Source organism: Oncorhynchus kisutch, linkage group LG22 (genome assembly GCF_002021735.2).
Source record: "Oncorhynchus kisutch isolate 150728-3 linkage group LG22, Okis_V2, whole genome shotgun sequence".
NCBI lineage: Eukaryota > Metazoa > Chordata > Actinopteri > Salmoniformes > Salmonidae > Oncorhynchus > Oncorhynchus kisutch.
Genome location: NC_034195.2, coordinates 5705695 through 5724575, shown reverse-complemented (window position 1 = coordinate 5724575; position 18881 = coordinate 5705695). Strand labels below are relative to the sequence as shown.

General features: G+C 42.9%; 1 protein-coding gene across 2 annotated transcripts in view; it reads right to left on the bottom strand.

The window, feature by feature from the left end:
- The window catches only part of LOC109866932 (lactadherin), a 46737-nt gene that overhangs the window by 16102 nt on the left and 11754 nt on the right, over positions 1-18881 (bottom strand). For both annotated transcript variants that reach the window (XM_020455847.2, XM_020455846.2), the window contains exons 2-3: positions 8071-8193; positions 7334-7465 (exon numbers count right to left, since the gene is read on the bottom strand). In XM_020455847.2, the coding sequence (XP_020311436.1) occupies positions 7334-7465; positions 8071-8193 (255 nt within the window). The remainder of the gene's footprint in view (positions 1-7333; positions 7466-8070; positions 8194-18881) is intronic.

Genomic DNA, 18881 nt, shown 5'->3' with positions numbered 1-18881 from the left:
GCTATTGAGTGGATGAGCGCAAACAGGATCATCAATACTCAGGCTTTGTTTGTGCACGAAGCAAAAACCAATACAGATCTAATTGTCATTGTTTGTAACGTGACCCAGATAGATCCATGCAGAGCAAGGTCATCTGGCAGCGGTGCATTTGACAGAGTACACAACACAGCCTGAGCATCTGAGCTAGTAGGCAGCGCTAGCGGCATGAGGTGTACAGAGGTGTCATGCCCATAAGGGGCACGTGACCCCTCAGATTTGTCCTGTTAAAAATAATAGTAATCATATTTTTTGGTTTCATTTTTTGCTGTCGTTTCTCTGTAATACTACCAGCCAACAAGCAATTTTATGAAGTTGGCTTTAACTAGCCCAAACACACTAGGTTCCCAATCTCATAAATAGCTACCAAGAAGCCTATCAGGCTATCAGTCAAGTTAGAGTAGCTAGCTTGTCTAACTATCTTAGCTGGCATGCCTGCTGGCAAGGTTGGTAGACTAAGAAAAGCAAGCAATTAATAAGACTCACATTCCTTTCAATCTTTTACCCAGGAGATAAGATTTGGTTTCTTTAACAAAATAACCACCAGTCAGGAGGATAAAGACAGCTCAAGAGATATGCAGAAAAATAGACATTTCTATATAATTAAATATAATAATTATGGCTATAGATTGCAGGAAAAAGCTGTTTCAGGTGTTTGAAAAATGCCAATTCGCCAACTTTCCAACAGGGGCCTAGCCCCCCTCCAGACCACTCCCCAGCCATCATCACGTACGTTATGCCCCCTCAGATGAAAAGTCCCTGGCACGGGACACTGCCACAAACACCAGAATAATTATAACTGTGAATCCTTGTAATGTTGTATCATGTAATATTTGTTCATGTGTAAATCAATCCCATAAGGGATGGGCTGCCAATTAGCGATTTGACACCCCAAAAATGTACGAAATCATTTCATTTATTCGGAAGGGTACAACTGGGGGTGCCCCCAACGACAATATAGTGCCAGGTTTAGCCACAGAGCTGCTAAATTAAGTGTATGATAAAATTGATATTTGCTCAGTGAAAACCTTTTGGGGGCTAGCAGAATTCCATAGAGATCCTCTAAAAATGTCCAAGGATATCCCTGGTTCCAGACTTTGCCAGACCTTGGTGTGGGACCATGCATTATGTGTTGGTTCTTAATGAATATGCAGAGATTTGACAGTAGAGTTTTGTAGTCACTGATATCCTATAATTGAGGGTTATATGCTTATTTTTATATGTCATTCTATGTGTGGTGGTCTGGCTATATACTGTGCGACAGAACGCTACAAGATTATAGCAACAGAAACATAAATTAGGTTGATTAGTGCAATGGACCTGAGCCCATTACGGTCTGGTGTTCTATCACCAATTTAGTAAAAATGACCTCCCCTCCTCAAACGCTACCAGAAACTACTGTAAACAGAGCAGTGCGTGACCAGTTGAGTCACAAAAACAGTCACAAAAGTGCACGCACCCACATAAACAGAAATGGATACACACACACACAAACTCCCCAGGGGGTGCAGAGCTCAATCAGGCCAATTTGGACTAGCCACATCCTGGGTGTGGTTGAAGCACCTCTTAAAACCAGAAATCTGCCTGCCTGCCACACACGCTTACAAACACAGACACACACGTGCACTTACACACAACCCTAATTACAGACACACAGACACACTAATCTGTTGACAAACACCTAAAAATAACCAACACAGAATAAAACAGAGGTCATCCCCAGTTTAACATTTAAGCTCTCAGAGGCCATTTCAGCAGTGCCATTTCAGTCTCACAGTTGCAGTCGTCGGAGCCTATTTAGGAGCTGACACTAAAGTGAGTAAACAGCATTGGACATGGCTTTCAGCATTAGACACTGCCTTCCCATTGAGGCTTTCAGGCCAATTTCACACAGCTGGTAGAAGTGCTGGTGTCAGACGTGAGTGGAGGCTGTGACATTGTCGGGGCAGACTTAACTCACTTTTTTCTTCCCATTTTACCCCGGCAACAGGGAGTGGGAGTGCTGCGCTCAGGACCACTTTCTGTTGGCTGGATGAGCATGAGAGCCCGATTTGTGTGTGTGTTTGCCAAGTATGCGTGTGTGTTCTCTAAGTGTGTGTGAGCTCGCCAATTGTATCTGTGTGTGTGTGTGTGTGTGTGTGTGGTAGCTCGCCAAGTGTGTATGTGTGCCAGTGTGTTTTAGCGTGCAGGTGAGGACGCCAACCTAGCTTCAGCTACTAGGGTACGCCTCCGCGTTGGCTGCTTTCTAAGAGTCACCTTGACTGAGCCTACTGTACCCTGCTCCCACCACACACTTTGACCACAGTTTGCAGGAGCTGCCGAGGATGCGCTTCACACACACACACACACACACACACAGAGAGCAATAAAAAATGTTCAAACAGGCATCAGGAATTCTAAACGAATAGGTAAGTTGGGAGACAGAGAAAGAATAGGCCAAGTACATGAACAGCACTTAGGGACCTCATATACTTCTGCTGTCAAATGAATAATCTTTACAGTCCTCCCCACGACATTATTTAATTAGCGTAAAAGCTAGCTAGTGCTTAAGCTTTTATTTTCTGGGAAGTGGGTGATGTACTATGGAGTCAGGGCTTGGCCAAGCACTGTTTTGTCGTGCACATAGATAAGCCGTGAACTTTTAAAGTCATGTTAAATTATTTATATATACAGTGCCTTGCGAAAGTATTCGGACCCCTTGAACTTTGCGACCTTTTGCCACATTTCAGGCTTCAAACATAAAGATATAAAACTGTATTTTTTTGTGAAGAATCAACAACAAGTGGGACACAATCATGAAGTGGAACGACATTTATTGGATATTTCTAACTTTTTTAACAAATCAAAAACGGAAAAATTGGGCGTGCAAAATTATTCAGCCCCTTTACTTTCAGTGCAGCAACCTCTCTCCAGAAGTTCAGTGAGGATCTCTGAATGATCCAATGTTGACCTAAATGACTAATGATGATAAATACAATCCACCTGTGTGTAATCAAGTCTCCGTATAAATGCACCTGCACTGTGATAGTCTCAGAGGTCCGTTAAAAGCGCAGAGAGCATCATGAAGAACAAGGAACACACCAGGCAGGTCCGAGATACTGTTGTGAAGAAGTTTAAAGCCGGATTTGGATACAAAAAGATTTCCCAAGCTTTAAACATCCCAAGGAGCACTGTGCAAGCGATAATATTGAAATGGAAGGAGTATCAGACCACTGCAAATCTACCAAGACCTGGCCGTCACTCTAAACTTTCAGCTCATACAAGAAGCCTGATCAGAGATGCAGCCAAGAGGCCCATGATCACTCTGGATGAACTGCAGAGATCTACAGCTGAGGTGGGAGACTCTGTCCATAGGACAACAATCAGTTGTATATTGCACAAATCTGGCCTTTATGGAAGAGTGGCAAGAAGAAAGCCATTTCTTAAAGATATCCATAAAAAGTGTTGTTTAAAGTTTGCCACAAGCCACCTGGGAGACACACCAAACATGTGGAAGAAGGTGCTCTGGTCAGATGAAACCAAAATTTAACTTTTTGGCAACAATGCAAAAAGTTATGTTTGGCGTAAAAGCAACACAGCTCATCACCCTGAACACACCATCCCCACTGTCAAACATGGTGGTGGCAGCATCATGGTTTGGGCCTGCTTTTCTTCAGCAGGGACAGGGAAGATGGGGAAGACAGGGAAGATGGATGGAGCCAAATACAGGACCATTCTGGAAGAAAACCTGATGGAGTCTGCAAAAGACCTGAGACTGGGACGGAGATTTGTCTTCCAACAAGACGATGATACAAAACATAAAGCAAAATCTACAATGGAATGATTCAAAAATAAACATGTCCAGGTGTTAGAATGGCCAAGTCAAAGTCCAGACCTGAATCCAATCGAGAATCTGTGGAAAGAACTGAAAACTGCTGTTCACAAATGCTCTCCATCCAACCTCACTGAGCTCGAGCTGTTTTGCAAGGAGGAATGGGAAAAAATTACAGTCTCTCGATGTGCAAAACTGATAGAGACATACCCCAAGCGACTTACAGCTGTAATCGCAGCAAAAGGTGGCGCTACAAAGTATTAACTTAAGGGGGCTGAATAATTTTGCACGCCCAATTTTTCAGTTTTTGATTTGTTAAAAAAGTTTGAAATATCCAATAAATGTCGTTACACTTCCTGATTGTGTCCCACTTGTTGTTGATTTTTCACAAAAAAATACAGTTTTATATCTTTATGTTTGAAGCCTGAAATGTGGCAAAAGGTCGCAAAGTTCAAGGGGGCCGAATACTTTCGCAAGGCACTGTATATATATATATATATATATATATCACACACACAGTTGAATTCGGAAGTTTACATACACCTTAGCCAAATACATAAACTCTGTTTTTCACAATTCCTGACATTTAATCCTTGTAAAGATTCCCTGTCTTAGGTCAGTTAGGATCACCACTTTATTTTAAGAATGTGAAATGTCAGAATAATAGTAGAGAGAATGATTTATTTCAGCTTTTATTTATTTATTTCATCACATTCCCAGTGGGTCAGAAGTTTATATACACTCAATTAGTATTTGGTAGCATTTACTTTAAATTGTTTAACTTGGGTCAAACGTTCTGGGTAGCTTACCACAAGCTTCCCACAATAAGTTGGGTGAATTTTGCCCCATTCCTCCTGTCAGAGCTGGTGTAACTGAGTCAGGTTTGTAGGCCTCCTTGCTCGCACACACTTTTTCAGTTCTGCCCACAAATGTTCTATAGGATTGAGGTTAGGGCTTTGTGCTGGCCACTCCAATACCTTGACTTTGTTGTCCTTAAGCCATTTTGCCACAACTTTGGAAGTATGCTTGTGGTCATTGTCCATTTGGAAGACCCATTTGTGACCAAGCTTTAACTTCCTGACTGATGTCTTGAGATGTTGCTTCAATATATCCGCATAATTTTTCTCCCTCATGATGCCATCTATATTGTGAAGTGCACCAGTCCCTCCTGTAGCAAAGCACCCCCACAACATGATGCTGCCACCCCCGTGCTTCACGGGTTGGTATGGTGTTCATCGGCTTACAAGCCTCTACCCCTTTTTCCTCCAAAACATAACAATGGTCATTATGTCCAAACAGTTATATTTTTGTTTCTTCAGACCAGAGGACATTTCTCCAAAAAGTATGATCTTTGTCCCCATGTGCAGTTGTAAACCGTAGTCTAGCTTTTTTTTAATGGCGGTTTTGGAGCAGTGGCTTCTTCCTTGCTGAGCGGCCTTTCAGGTTATGTCGATATAGGACTCATTTTACTGTGGATATAGATACTTTTGTACCCGTTTCCTCCAGCATCTTCTTCACAAGGTCCTTTGCTGTTGTTCTGGGATTGATACATTTCGCACCAAAGCACGTTCATCTCTAGGAGACAGAACGCGTCTCCTTCCTGAGCGGTATGACGGCTGTGTGGTCCCATGGTGTTTATACTTGCATACTATTGTTTGTACAGATGAACGTGGTACCTTCAGGCGTTTGGGAATTGCTCCCAAGGATGAACCACACTTGAGGAGGTCTCCAATTTTTTTTTCTGAGGTCATGGCTGATTTCCTTTGATTTTCCCATGATGTCAAGCAAAGAGGCACTGATTTTGAAGGCAGGCCTTGAAATACATCCACAGGTACACCTCCAATTGACTCAAATGTTGTCAATTAGCCTATCAGAAGCTTCCAAAGCCATGACATAATTTTCTGGATTTTTCCAAGCTGTTTAATAGCCACAGTCAACTTAGTGTATGTAAACTTCTGACCCACTGTAATTGTGATACAGTGAATTATAAGTGAAATAATCTGTCTGTAAACAATTGTTGGAAAAATGACTTGTGTCATGCACAAAGTAGATGTCCTAACCGACTTGCCAAAACTATAGTTTGTTAACAAGACATTTGTGGAGTGGTTGAAAAATGAGTTTTAATGACAGAGGACAGAGGAGCCTCTTAAAGAAGAAGTTACAGATCTGTGAGAGACAGAAATCTTGATAAAAATTACAGGCCTCTCTCATCTTTTTAAGTGGGAGAACTTGCAAAATTGGTGGCTGACTAAATACTTTTTTTCCCCCCTGTATATATATGGGCATGAACATTTAGAGTCGAAATAGCATGCTAAGAGGCTGAAATCATTCACCTCCCAATTGAACCAAGTATTGCCCAATAGGCAGTACCACCACAGTTCATTCACTTTGATGTGGGAGGGGAAAACTGAGTCAGAGTTGTTGACCTGATCGGACTCTTTCTGGTTTCTGTGTGCACGCTGCTGCGGATAAAAGGGAGGAAAAAAGTGCTGACCATTGTCTCTCTGTTTGGTATGATTGTGTGTGTGTGTGTGTGTGTGTGTCCCAGCCCCCACAGGCAGTGTCAGCCAGCAGAAGGGTTGAACACATAGAGCAAAGCACCTGGGGCCAAACAAAGGGACACAGCACATTTCACTCATTTAAAAAGCCCTTATATGAAATGTAAAAATAAATAAATGTTGCTCTACATTTGGGAAAGTACATGTACAGTATACATGGCTACTTCCTTTCAAACTAAAATGAGATTTTTGCATATTTTCGGTTGCTCCATTTGTCTTATTCTGTGAGATCGCAGCACACGGTCACCATCTGTCTCTTATGTGCAGCGCTTGAGGCGGCTCGGGGGCCAAGTACATTCTGCCAGTTGGGAGTTGAACCTTGCCATATCCGGAGAGACGGTCCTGTAAGGACAACAGCTGCGTGGGTTGAGAAACTCACTCACTGCCTCCTGGGCCTCTGTACCCATGTCAGAGTAACTGGTTTTTATTGTATCACATGCTGCAATTACACAGGCAGCCCAATTCAGATCTTTTGTCAAATTAGTGGCAAAAGAGCTGATCGGTCAAAGACCAATTGGTGGAAAAAGATCAGAATGAAAAATACAGCCTTGTTTCTCTATGTCTAGTCTATTACAACAACACCTCCGACCTCTGGACCTCATTGTTTCCATCCCAGGGGCTCAGTTCTTGTGATTGCGCCACAATGAGGTGGTCAATGTGGTGGTCAGTCGGAGTGTGTTGAGATATCCGTTTAAATCCACTTTTTTTTTGTAAATCAAGTTTGATATGATTCAAATTGGATATCAATCCACCGTTCTGCCTAGATAACATTACAACATTTGCATCTTCATGCAAAGTAAATGGCGCCAAGCGTATCACATTAGCATTTTCAAATGAATATTGGCAGCCATGTGCTTCCATACTAAAACAGCTTGTCTAATAGATTCTATGTGAATGTAAACTGGGCAACTTATGGAGTGGCTCTTACTGTTCTGGCAGTGGACTCCGTCAAAGCCATCTTGGCACGTGCAGATGTACTCGCTGAAGACGTCCCCTCGGCGTGACTGGCCAGTCACCTCACAGATGGCATCGTTCTTGCAGGGGTTGGGGTTGCAGGGCCCTGGGTAGTAAATATAACTTATTATTAACCCTTATTTACCAGGTAGGCTGACCGTGATCAAATTCTCTTTTTACAGCAATAACCTAGGGCAGAGTAGCAAGGGAGGGGGAGAGGGAACGATCGGATTAGGATTGGAAATGAAGTGTAGTAGAGGCAGCCTCTCAGGATCTTCCTCTAACACTGTCTATGTAACGTCTGTCGGTGTAGAACACCTTTATGAAGCCGCTGAAAACACCCAATGAAGACTTCCTATAAGCATTCATAACAGCTTGGGATTTTATTAGGATTCCCATTAACTGATGTCATAACAACAGCAAGTCTTCCTGGGATCCGACACATAACGAAGAAAAATGACATTAGAGACAGTTGAAATACCTGAAAGGTAGCATTTAATCATTATATTCAGGGATCAGTATTTGTCCAGTCATGTTTGATCTCATTAGAGGTATTTAAATGATGGTGAGTTGACTTTTGGCTTGGGAAATATGAGTTGGCATAACTGGCTTACATATAACTTTACAAATGAATACCTATCCTTGATACTCAAGTCAAAGACCTATAATCGCTATATAATGCAGATATGAATACTGTTATTTTCTCCGTACCAGCCTCTGTGTCGTTGCAGGTGTCCCCGGTGTATCCGTCGGGGCAGATACAGATGAAGGGGGCTCCGGCCCCGGTCACACAGATCCCTCCATTACCGCAGACGTTTACCTCACAGTAATCACCTGGGGGACAGAGGAACAGTGAGCATTATTGAAGTCAAGAGACCTCTTTCTCAAGGGAGAAAAGGCGATTGTTTATTTAACAATGTATACAGATACAGTTCCCATAGGGAACAATGTTTCTAGCCCTGTAATTCCTACAAAGTTAATAAATTAACCTTTATTGGGTCAAAAGAGCCTAACGTATTGGGAAAACAAATATAGTATACACATTTGCCTGTTACCCTGTGTGACGATTTCACATTCATAAATGTTTTAGCATAGCAATATGGCCAGTTGGCTTTCCTGGAGGGGGGAGAGAGAGAGAGAGGGTCTGATAGTATGGCATTTCCTGTCTGTGGTGACACAGAGTGATTGAGATAACACACTGACATCAAACTGTATACTCCCACACCGTATACTCGCACTTATCCAGAACGACTCACAGGAGCAACAAGGGTTAAGTGCCTTACTCAAGGGTACATCAGAATTTTCATCTAAAACCGGCTTGGGGATTTGAACCAGCGACCTTTCCGTTAGTGGTCCAACGCTCTTAATGGATAACCTACCTGCCACCCGTATTAGGCCAAGGGATGATACAGCACTGACTGTCATGAGTGGCTTGGCTGCGCTGGCCTAACCTGCTGACACGGCAATACTAGACACATAGACACTGGATGTTTCCAGTCACTAGTGTCTGGTTCCACTGTTGTCAGTTAGCCCACAGCATGTCAAGCTTTAGGGTAGGGAATCAGACCCTGCGTCCCAATAATCTTTACTTTCTCCTGAAAGTGTGTACTTGTACACTGCTCTCCCACAAGTGTAAAACCATTGGATTGGAGTAGAAATGGGCGACAGGGAGTTTCCACCATATTTCTCATTGAGGAAATACAGAGTGTCGCTAGGGTAAAAAGAAAGCAATGAGGGGAAATGTGTGTTTTAAAAAAAATGCTGATTGTAGATTAGACAACTGGGAAAACAATTGCAGTCTCCAATATAGACAGTGATAAATCAGAAGGAACTTTGACAGTAAGTGGGGAACACTAGATTGCTATGAAGTGTTGCTTAAGACACTGTAGACTTGGCACTTTCCCAAGTGGACACTAACCATTTGGATAATGTTCAAGGAAGTTGAGGTAAAACGTATAGACAGACCGTATATAGGCCATCCAACTAGCTAATTATGGGTTCAACATAAAGTGAAAATAAGCTCATGTTCACAATAATACAGTGAGTGCCCTAAACAGACTCATCCAGAATGCTGCCTCATATTTAGTTCCCAGCCGCCCACCTCAAACATAGGTTGGAAAGTCGTAGGAGTAGTGGAGTGTTTGGAAAGCTACTGTAAACTCCTGGAGGCTATCATTTTGCTGAGGTTATAGTTCTTCTCAGCGGTCCTAGAGCCTGGCCTCCCACAAGGCCATGGTGAAAATGGCACGTTCATGAGAGACTCCAAACTTCCTGTGTCTCAGTCTTCCCCTTCTATATTTCTCTGGCATCAAAAACACACCAGAACCTCTGTGCAAAGTTTATCCAGGGTGAACACGGCTCACAGACGTGCCCGTGGAGCTCACGTCTTCATATCCTGTTTTGGGAACAGACTAAATGTGGTTTTCAGTACAGTAGCTCCCCTTTAAGTGAAGAGGCATTGGCCCTGTTCAAATACTTTAAAGTCCACACATCCTTCCTCATTCTCTAGAGGTAATCACAGATCATAAGTGTTTGATTTCGATAAGATAAAAGAAAATCTTTTCCACAATCTAACAAATTCAGATGTGAGGAAAGGATGCATTTCAAATTATTCAAAAAGAGGGCCATCGTCCAAGACCTTTTTGGTCTTCCTCAGTCGGATCTTAATTTTTAGGAGGGGAATTACAAATGCCATCCATCTTCTTCTTCACAATGTACTCTCTCTATTTGGCAAGAACCTGCTAATAGAAATAGATACTGGACAGATGTGAATGCGTGATACATTTGCACCAACATCCTTTTTCGATATGTTGTGGCCTAAAGCCAAGTCATCAACATGCATTTCCCAGGGATATCCGTGTTACAGTGGTGTCATGGCCTTGATGGTGTTGAGTCTCAGTCTCTGGAGAGTTGCAACATGGCAAAGCCTTGGCTGGAGGCACCCACACAACCTTATCTAAATGTTTGTCTGTTTATCTTCAGGAAGGAATAAAAACCTCCCTTTTCCTACCAAAGCTCCTTCAGAAAAACCTTGATAGCTAAGCAAAATGTAGGTCTAGAATGACCTTCTGAACAACGACCTAACTGGGTCGTGCTGGTACACGATAGCGAAACTATTTTGCGACGGAAAACGAAAAGTTGTGCTGATAGTACCTAGCCGTTTGACAGAGTTTTCTTTTATTTGGTGTCTACTGAGAACGGCCCTGGTCTTACAAGCTGATCTGTGGATCATGTGCTACTTTTAGGTATTGTGAGGAAATTCAATTAGGGACACAATTATTGTCAAATGGTTAAGGCTTAGAAATGGTGGTCTAACCACAATGACTCCCTAGAAATTCCCTTTACCTCATGTAGTAACCAAAAAAGGGTTAAAAATCTAAATATATTTTATATTTGAGATTCTTCAAAGTAGCCATCCTTTGCCTTGATGACAGCTTTGCAAACTATTGGCATTCTCTCAACCAGCTTCATGAGGTAGTTACCTGGAATGCATTTCAGGTAACAGGTGTACCTTGTTAAAAGTTAATTTGTGGAATTTCTGTCCTTCTTAATGCGTTTGAGCCAATCGGTTGTGCTGTGACATGGTGGGGGTGGTATAGCCCTAATTGATAGCCCTAATTGGTAAAAGCCCAAGCCCATTTTATGGCTAGAACAGCTCAAATAAGCAAAATAGTAAAACAGTCTTTAAGGATCGGCCCCTTTTTTTCAATTTTCGCCTAAAATGACATACCCAAATCTAACTGCCTGTAGCTCAGGCCCTGAAGCAAGAATATGCATTTTCTTGGTACCACTAGAAAGGAAACACTTTGAAGTTTGTGGAAATGTTAAAGGAATGTAGGATAATAAAATCTATTAGATCTGGTAGAAGATAATACACAGAAAAAAAACACAATTTTGTTGTTTTTTTTGCACCATCATCTTTGAAATGCAAGAGAAAGGCCATAATGTATTATTCCAGCCAAGGTGCAATTAGATTTTGGCCACTAGATGGCAGTAGTGTATGTGCAACATTTTAGTCTGATCCAATGAACCATTGCATTTCTGTTCAAAATGTTGTATCAAGACTGCCCAATATGCCCAATTTGTTCATTAATAAATGTTCATGTTCAAAACTGTGCACTCTCAAACAACTGTATTCTTTCACTGTAATAGCTACTGTAAATTGGACAGTGCAGTTAGATTAACAAGAATTTAATCTCTCCTGGGAAATGTTCTAGTTACATACAACCTCATTCTAACCGCATTAGCCTATGTTAGCTTAACCATCCCGCAGGGGACCCAACAATTCTGAAGAAGGTCAGTCAATACGGAAAATTTCAAGAACTTTTAAAGTTTCTTCAAGGGCCGTTGCAAAAACCATCCAGCTCTATGATGAAACTGGCTCTCATGAGGACCACCACAGGAAAGGAAGACCCTGACTTACCACTACTGCAGAGGATACGTTCATTAGGGTTAACAGCCTCAGAAATTGCAGCCCAAATAAATGGTTCAAAGAGTTCAAGCAACAGACACATCTCAACATCAACTGTTCAGAGGAGACTACGTGAAATCAGGCCTTCATAGTCGAGCTGGTTGAGAGATTCATTCATTGGCGGATTGAGACACAGTCCATGCAAAAAAAACTGACGATTTTTTAATGATATTTCTTAGATTGACGCACGGATGCGACAATAGACTTAATTATAAGCACGGGAACTTTTCAAGAAAAAAAATACATTTCGGCTGGCTCTTTCCCATCAACATTATATTTTCTCCTCTAAGTAAGCAACTCTTCACAAACACAACTGATTCTGTATTGTGAAACAGCCTAAGACCAATTTCAAATGCATTGCGTTGTTCAGCTAAAGTCACCTGACCAACATAAAATGATAATAGGGAAGTGGTTTATTAGTTTCTATAAGACTTGGGGTCAACAAATTTCCGTGATAACCTGTGGCTTTTCATTATAGCTAAAGTATCACTTTCATTTATTGAGAAATGACAGTTTCATTTTTCTGACTCATTGGCGGTAGGTCACGGAATTGGAATTTCAGTATACTTCCGGAATTGACTTTAATTAAAATGGCATTGACCCCAACCCTTATCGTCAGTATTGAATGAAGATGGAGACAGAGCATAGGGTGGAGTTTAGAAGGGCATTGCTGAATCCTTGGCAGCAGTGGGATTATTAACATGTTTGATCAGCTGAACTGTTTGATCAGCCTCTCTCAACAGCTGAAGTGTTGAGTTCGGGAAGGAAGGAAGTCTGAGGAGACCAAAGGCCCTTTTATCGTACTCATTGATTATATTTCATCTCTGTGAGCGTAAAAAAAATATATATATTTAGTACATGTATTGGCCAATGAGGAAAAGTTAATAGCAGTTGAATAAACATGCCCTGATAAAAGTGTCTGCAGTGGGGGGGGTTTAAAGGGATACTGTGAAATTTAAGTTGTTTTTCTACTTACCCAGAGTCAATACCATATTTATGTCATCTGAGTGAAGAAAAACACAGTATGCCTTTAAGATATTTTGTTCACATTTTTATAACAGCTTTGAAATGTTGACCTCTCTCTGTTCACATAACACCAACAGGATCCCACAGCTGCCACCAAATGTGACACTATTATGAACCAACCAGAGAGTCATTCAGCTCAGTGTGGCTGCCAGGGTTGGAGCACAGGACATTGTGTTATAATGAACTTTGGTGAGTAACAGCCCAGACCTTTCCCATGTACCAAGTCCCCGCTGGTCCAAATACCAGACAAAGGCTGCAGCGTCCCAAATGGCACCCTATTCCCAACATAGTACACTCATTTCAACTAGAGCACTATGGACCCTGGTCAAAAGTAGTGCACTATATAGAGAATAGTTTGCCACTTGGTACGAAGCCAAATAAAAATACCCTGAGCCACAGCCACATGACTCTAATCAGGAAGTACACAGGTTGAGACAAAGAGAGTGGATTTGAGTTCACTGAGGGATCAGCAGCTCGGGATATAAGGCAGGCAGAAACACTCCCGGCTCACGTTAACTCTATAATGAGGAGTGTGAGTTAGCAAGGCTAGGTATTTGGTATTTTATTAGGATCCCAATTAGCTGTTGTAAAAGCAGCTGCTACTCCTTCCTAGGGTCCACACAAAATGACATAATACAGAACATTAATAGACAAGAACAGCTCAAGGATAGAACAACAAATTTAAAAATGCCACCCATAGCCTACATATCAATACTGTACATACAAAATATTGAGGTCAAATAGGGGAGAGGCGCTGTACCGGCGCTGTACCGTGAGGTGTTGCTTTATATGCTATTTTTAAACCAGGTTTGATGTTCATTTGAGCAATATGAGATGGAAGGGAGTTCCGTGCAATAATGGCTCTATATAATACTATACGCTTTCTTGAATTTGATATGGATTTGGGGACTGTGAAAAGATCCCTGGTGGCAAATCTGTGGCATTAAGTAACTATGCAAACAATTTGGGATTTAACACAAATGTTTTTTTATGAAAATAAGAAGTGATGCAGTCAGTCTCCAACTTTTTGCCAAGAAAGACTGGTAATTGCATAGTATTTATATTATCCCTCTGATTACAATGAAGAGCAAGACATTCTGTTCTGGGCCAGCTGCAGCTTAACTAGGTCTTTTACTTTGCAGCACCGATCTTGATTATTATCCAGTCATGTGGTTAAGACAAAACTAGAGCCTGCAGGACTTCGGAGTGTGGTGTCAAAAAAGCAAGGCATCTCTTTATTATGGACAGACCTCTCTCCATGTTTTAACCATGATAGTTTATGATCTCAGGTAACACCAAGTAATTTAGTCTCCTCAACTTGTTCAACAGCCACACCATTTATTACCAGATTCAGCTGAAATCTAGAACTTAGGGAATGATTTGTACCATATACAATGCTCTTAGATTTTGAGATGTTCAGGACCAGTTTGTTACTGGCCACCCATTCCAAAATGGACTGCAACTCCTTGTTAAAGGTTTCAGCATACAGTGCATTGAGAAAGTATTCAGATCCCTTGACTTATTCCACATTTTGTTACATTACAGCCTTATTTTAAAATGGATTACATTTTTCTTCTTCAATCTACGCACAATACCTCATTATGACAGACCAAAAACTGGTTTTTAGAAATGTTTGCAAATGTATAAAAAATATATATCATATTTACATAAGTATTCAGACCCTTTACTCAGTACTCCCACTCTTCCGGCGTTCGACATCACCGGTTTACTAACCACCGGTCCTGGCAACGATCATTACGCGCACCTGGCATCAATCATTACGCGCACCTACGCTCCATCATGAGGCACACCTGGACTCCATTACCTCACTCATTACCTCCCCTTTATTTGGCACATTCCCCAGGCAGTATTGACAATGTGTTTCCTGTCCGTATGCTTCTCTTGTATTGGTCATGTTCCGTTTATTATTAAACTCACGACCTGCACTTGCTTCCCGACTCCCAGCGTCTCCGTTACAGAATGCTGCCTCAACAAATGGAAGCAGTAGGAAATCAGGAATTCTCCCAGATGGTCGATGAACAGGAATACCTACTTCGTCAACACCATGACCAGCTGGTGCAACTGGGGACGGCTATGGAAGATGTTCTTCGCAGTCAATAATGTTTAAAACATACCCAAGAGGCATTGCCTTCAACTAGCGGAGAATACTCTGCCATCAGTCGACCCAGAACACCAGTCCATTCAGCAGTCCACTCAGGTCAGCGATGCCCGTCTGTCCCTCCCGGATAAATATGATGGAACCCCATCTAAATGCTGTGGCTTCCTACTCCAGTGCGCACCAGATGGGAGCCCCACCACTGAAAGGTCCAAGGTTGCCACGGCTATTTCTCTGCTGACAGGGCGGGCATTGGAGTGGGCTACGGCCGTCTGGGAGAGAGTAGAAGAGGAGCTGGTTTAGTAAGAGGGGCTCATGGACTGTAGCAGCATCCAGTGGACTGAAGCGGGTTCTAACGGATGGAATGAGCCGGCGCTGCATACGCTATTCAGAAGAGGACTGCGAGAGGAAGTCCAGACGGAACTGGCATGTCGAAATGACAACATCTCCTTGGATGCATTTATCGCGACGGCCATCTGGATAACCTACATTGGGAGTGTTGGTAGCCTCATTGCTTCTCTCCCTCCCTCAGTGACCACTCTGTAGGTAGGGGTCACAAGACTCCCCGCGGCTGAACGACATAGACGGAAAAAGCTGGGGCTCCTTTCCCAAGGAGTGGTCCAGCAGTGTCCGGTATGTCCTACCTTGGGGCCACGAGAGCAGAGGAACGGTTACGTGATCTTCCACCTCCTGGGGCAGGTGTATCTCATCTGCATCATTTTCTGCCAGACCCTTTAGTGTCGCTAACACCAGCTGGCTGTCACTCGTACTGTTTTTATAGCGCTAGTGGATTTCGGTGCTGCAGGGAACTTTATTGAGCAGACCCTTGAATCCTCCCTCAACATCACCTCATACCCGCTCTCCTCTCAGTTTCCGGTTCAAGCCCTGGATAAATCGACCACTAGGATCCGGAACCATTACACACATCACCACACCACACCACTCATCAGGTAAACATTCCTTTCTTCTTAATTCATGCTCCAGTTCACAAGATCATCTTCTGCCTCCAATGCCATAACCCCACCATCTCATGGTCGAGGATGAAAATCATGGACTGGGCACCCGAATGCCAGATGACCTGCCTTCAATCTCAAGTCGTATCCCCTGTGGTCTGGGACGTACTGTGTCTTGCAAAAGTATTCACCCCCATTGGTGTTTTTCCTATTTTGTTGCATTACAACCTGTAATTTAAATGGATTTTTATTTGGATTTCATGTAATGGACATACACAAAATTGTCCAAATTGGTGAAGTGAAATTTTTAAAATAAAAGTGGTGTGTGCATATGTATTCACCCTTTGCTATGAAGCCCCTAAATAAGATCTGGTGCAACCAATTACCTTCAGAAGTCACATAATTAGTTAAATAAAGTCCACCTGTGTGCAATCTAAATGTCACATGTCAGTAATATATATATATATACTGCTCAAAAAAATTAAGGGAACACTTAAACAACACAATGTAACTCCAAGTCAATCACACTTCTGTGAAATCAAACTGTCCACGTAGGAAGCAACACTGATTGACAATAAATTTCACATGCTGTTGTGCAAATGGAATATACAACAGGTGGAAATTATAGGCATTTAGCAAGACATCCCCAATAAAGTAGTGGTTCTGCAAGTGGTGACCACAGACCACAGTTCCTATACTTCCTGGCTGATGTTCTGGTCACTTTTGAATGCTGGTGGTGCTTTCACTCTACTGGTAGCATGAGACAGAGTCTACAACCCACACAAGTGGCTCAGGTAGTGCAGCTCATCCAGGATGGCACCTCAATGCGAGCTGTGGCAAGAAGGTTTGCTGTGTCTGTCAGCGTAGTGTCCAGAGCATGGAGGCGCTACCAGGAGACAGGCCAGTACATCAGGAGACGTGGACGAGGCCGTAGGAGGGCAACAACCCAGCAACAGGACCGCTACCTCCACCTTTGTGCAAGGAGGAACAGGAGGAGCACTGCAAAATGCCCTCCAGCAGGCCACAAATGTGCATGTGTCTGCTCAAACGGTCAGAAACAGACTCCATGAGGGTGGTATGAGGGCCCGACGTCCACAGGTGGGGGTTGTGCTTACAGCCCAACACCGTGCAGGACGTTTGGCATTTGCCACTGGCGCCCTGTGCTCTTCACAGATGAAAGCAGGTTCACACTGAGCACATGTGACAGACGTGACAGAGTCTGGAGACGCCGTGGAGAACGTTCTGCTGCCTGCAACATCCTCCAGCATGACCGGTTTGGTGGTGGGTCAGTCATGGTGTGGGGTGGCATTTCTTTGGGGGGCCGCACAGCCCTCCATGTGCTCGCCAGAGGTAGCCTGACTGCCATTAGGTACCGAGATGAGATCCACAGACCCCTTGTGAGACCATATGCTGGTGCGGTTGGCCCTGGGTTCCTCCTAATGCAAGACAATGCTAGACCTCATGTGGCTGTAGTGTGTCAGCAGTTCCTGCAAGCGGAAGGCATTGATGCTATGGACTGGCCCGCCCGTTCCCCAGACCTGAATCCAATTGAGCACATCTGGGACATCATGTCTCGCTCCATCCACCAACGTCATGTTGCACCACAGACTGTCCAGGAGTTGGCGGATGCTTTAGTCCAGGTCTGGTAGGAGATCCCTCAGGAGACCATCCGCCACCTCATGCCCAGGCGTTGTAGGGAGGTCATACAGGCACGTGGAGGCCACACACACTACTGAGCCTCATTTTGACTTGTTTTAAGGACATTACATCAAAGTTGGATCAGCCTATAGTGTGGTTTTCCACTTTAATTTTGAGTGTTACTCCAAATCCAGACCTCCATGGGATGATACATTTGATTTCCATTGATACATTTTGTGTGATTTTGTTGTCAGCAATATCAACTATGTAAAGAAAAAAGTATTTAATAAGAATATTTCATTCATTCAGATCTAGGATGTGTTATTTTAGTGTTCCCTTTATTTTTTTGAGCAGTATATATATATATATATATATACACACACACACGTTCACAAAGGCCCCAGAGTCTGCAACACCACTAAGCAAAGGGCACCACCAAGCAAGTGGCACCATGAAGACAAAGGAGCTCTCCAAACAGGTCAGGGACAAAGTTGTGGAGAAGTACAGATCAGGGTTGGGTTACAAAAAATAATCTTTAATAACTTTGACCATTCCACGAAGCACCATTAAATCCATTATTTAAAAAAATGTAAAGAATATGGCACCACAACAAACCTGCCATGAGAGGGCCACCCACCAAAACTCACAGACCAGGCAAGGAGGGCATTAATCAGAGAGGCAACAAAGAGACCAAAGATAACCCTGAAGGAGCTGCAAAGCTCCACAGCGGAGATTGGAGTATCTGTCCATAGGACCACTTTAAGCCGTGCACTCCACAGAGCTGGGCTTTATTGAAGAGTGGCCAGAAAAAAAGCCATCTGTGGTATGACTTAAATATTGCTGTACACCAGCAGAACCCATCAAACGTGAAGGAGCTGGAGCAGTTTTCCCTTAAAGAATGGGCAAAAATCCCAATGGCTAGATGTGCCAAGCTTATAGAGACATACCCCAAGAGACTTGCAGCTGTAATTTCTGCAAAGGGTGGCTCTACAAAGCATTGACCTTAGGGGGATGAATAGCTATGCACGCTCAAGTTTTCAGTTTTGTCATATTTCTTGTTTGTTTCACAATAAAACAATATTTGCATCTTCAAAGTGGTTGGCATGTTGTGTAAATCAAATGATACAACTCCCCAAAACATACATTTTAATTTCAGGTTGTAAGGCAACAAAATATGAAAAATGCCAGGGGGGTGAATACTTTCGCAAGGCACTGTTTATTTGGACATTCGCCAGGCTATGGAGAGGGAATCCACACCCACTACCTGTCCTCCTGAACGCATCTACATTCTCACAGGGATAAGGCTTTTGACCTGGGC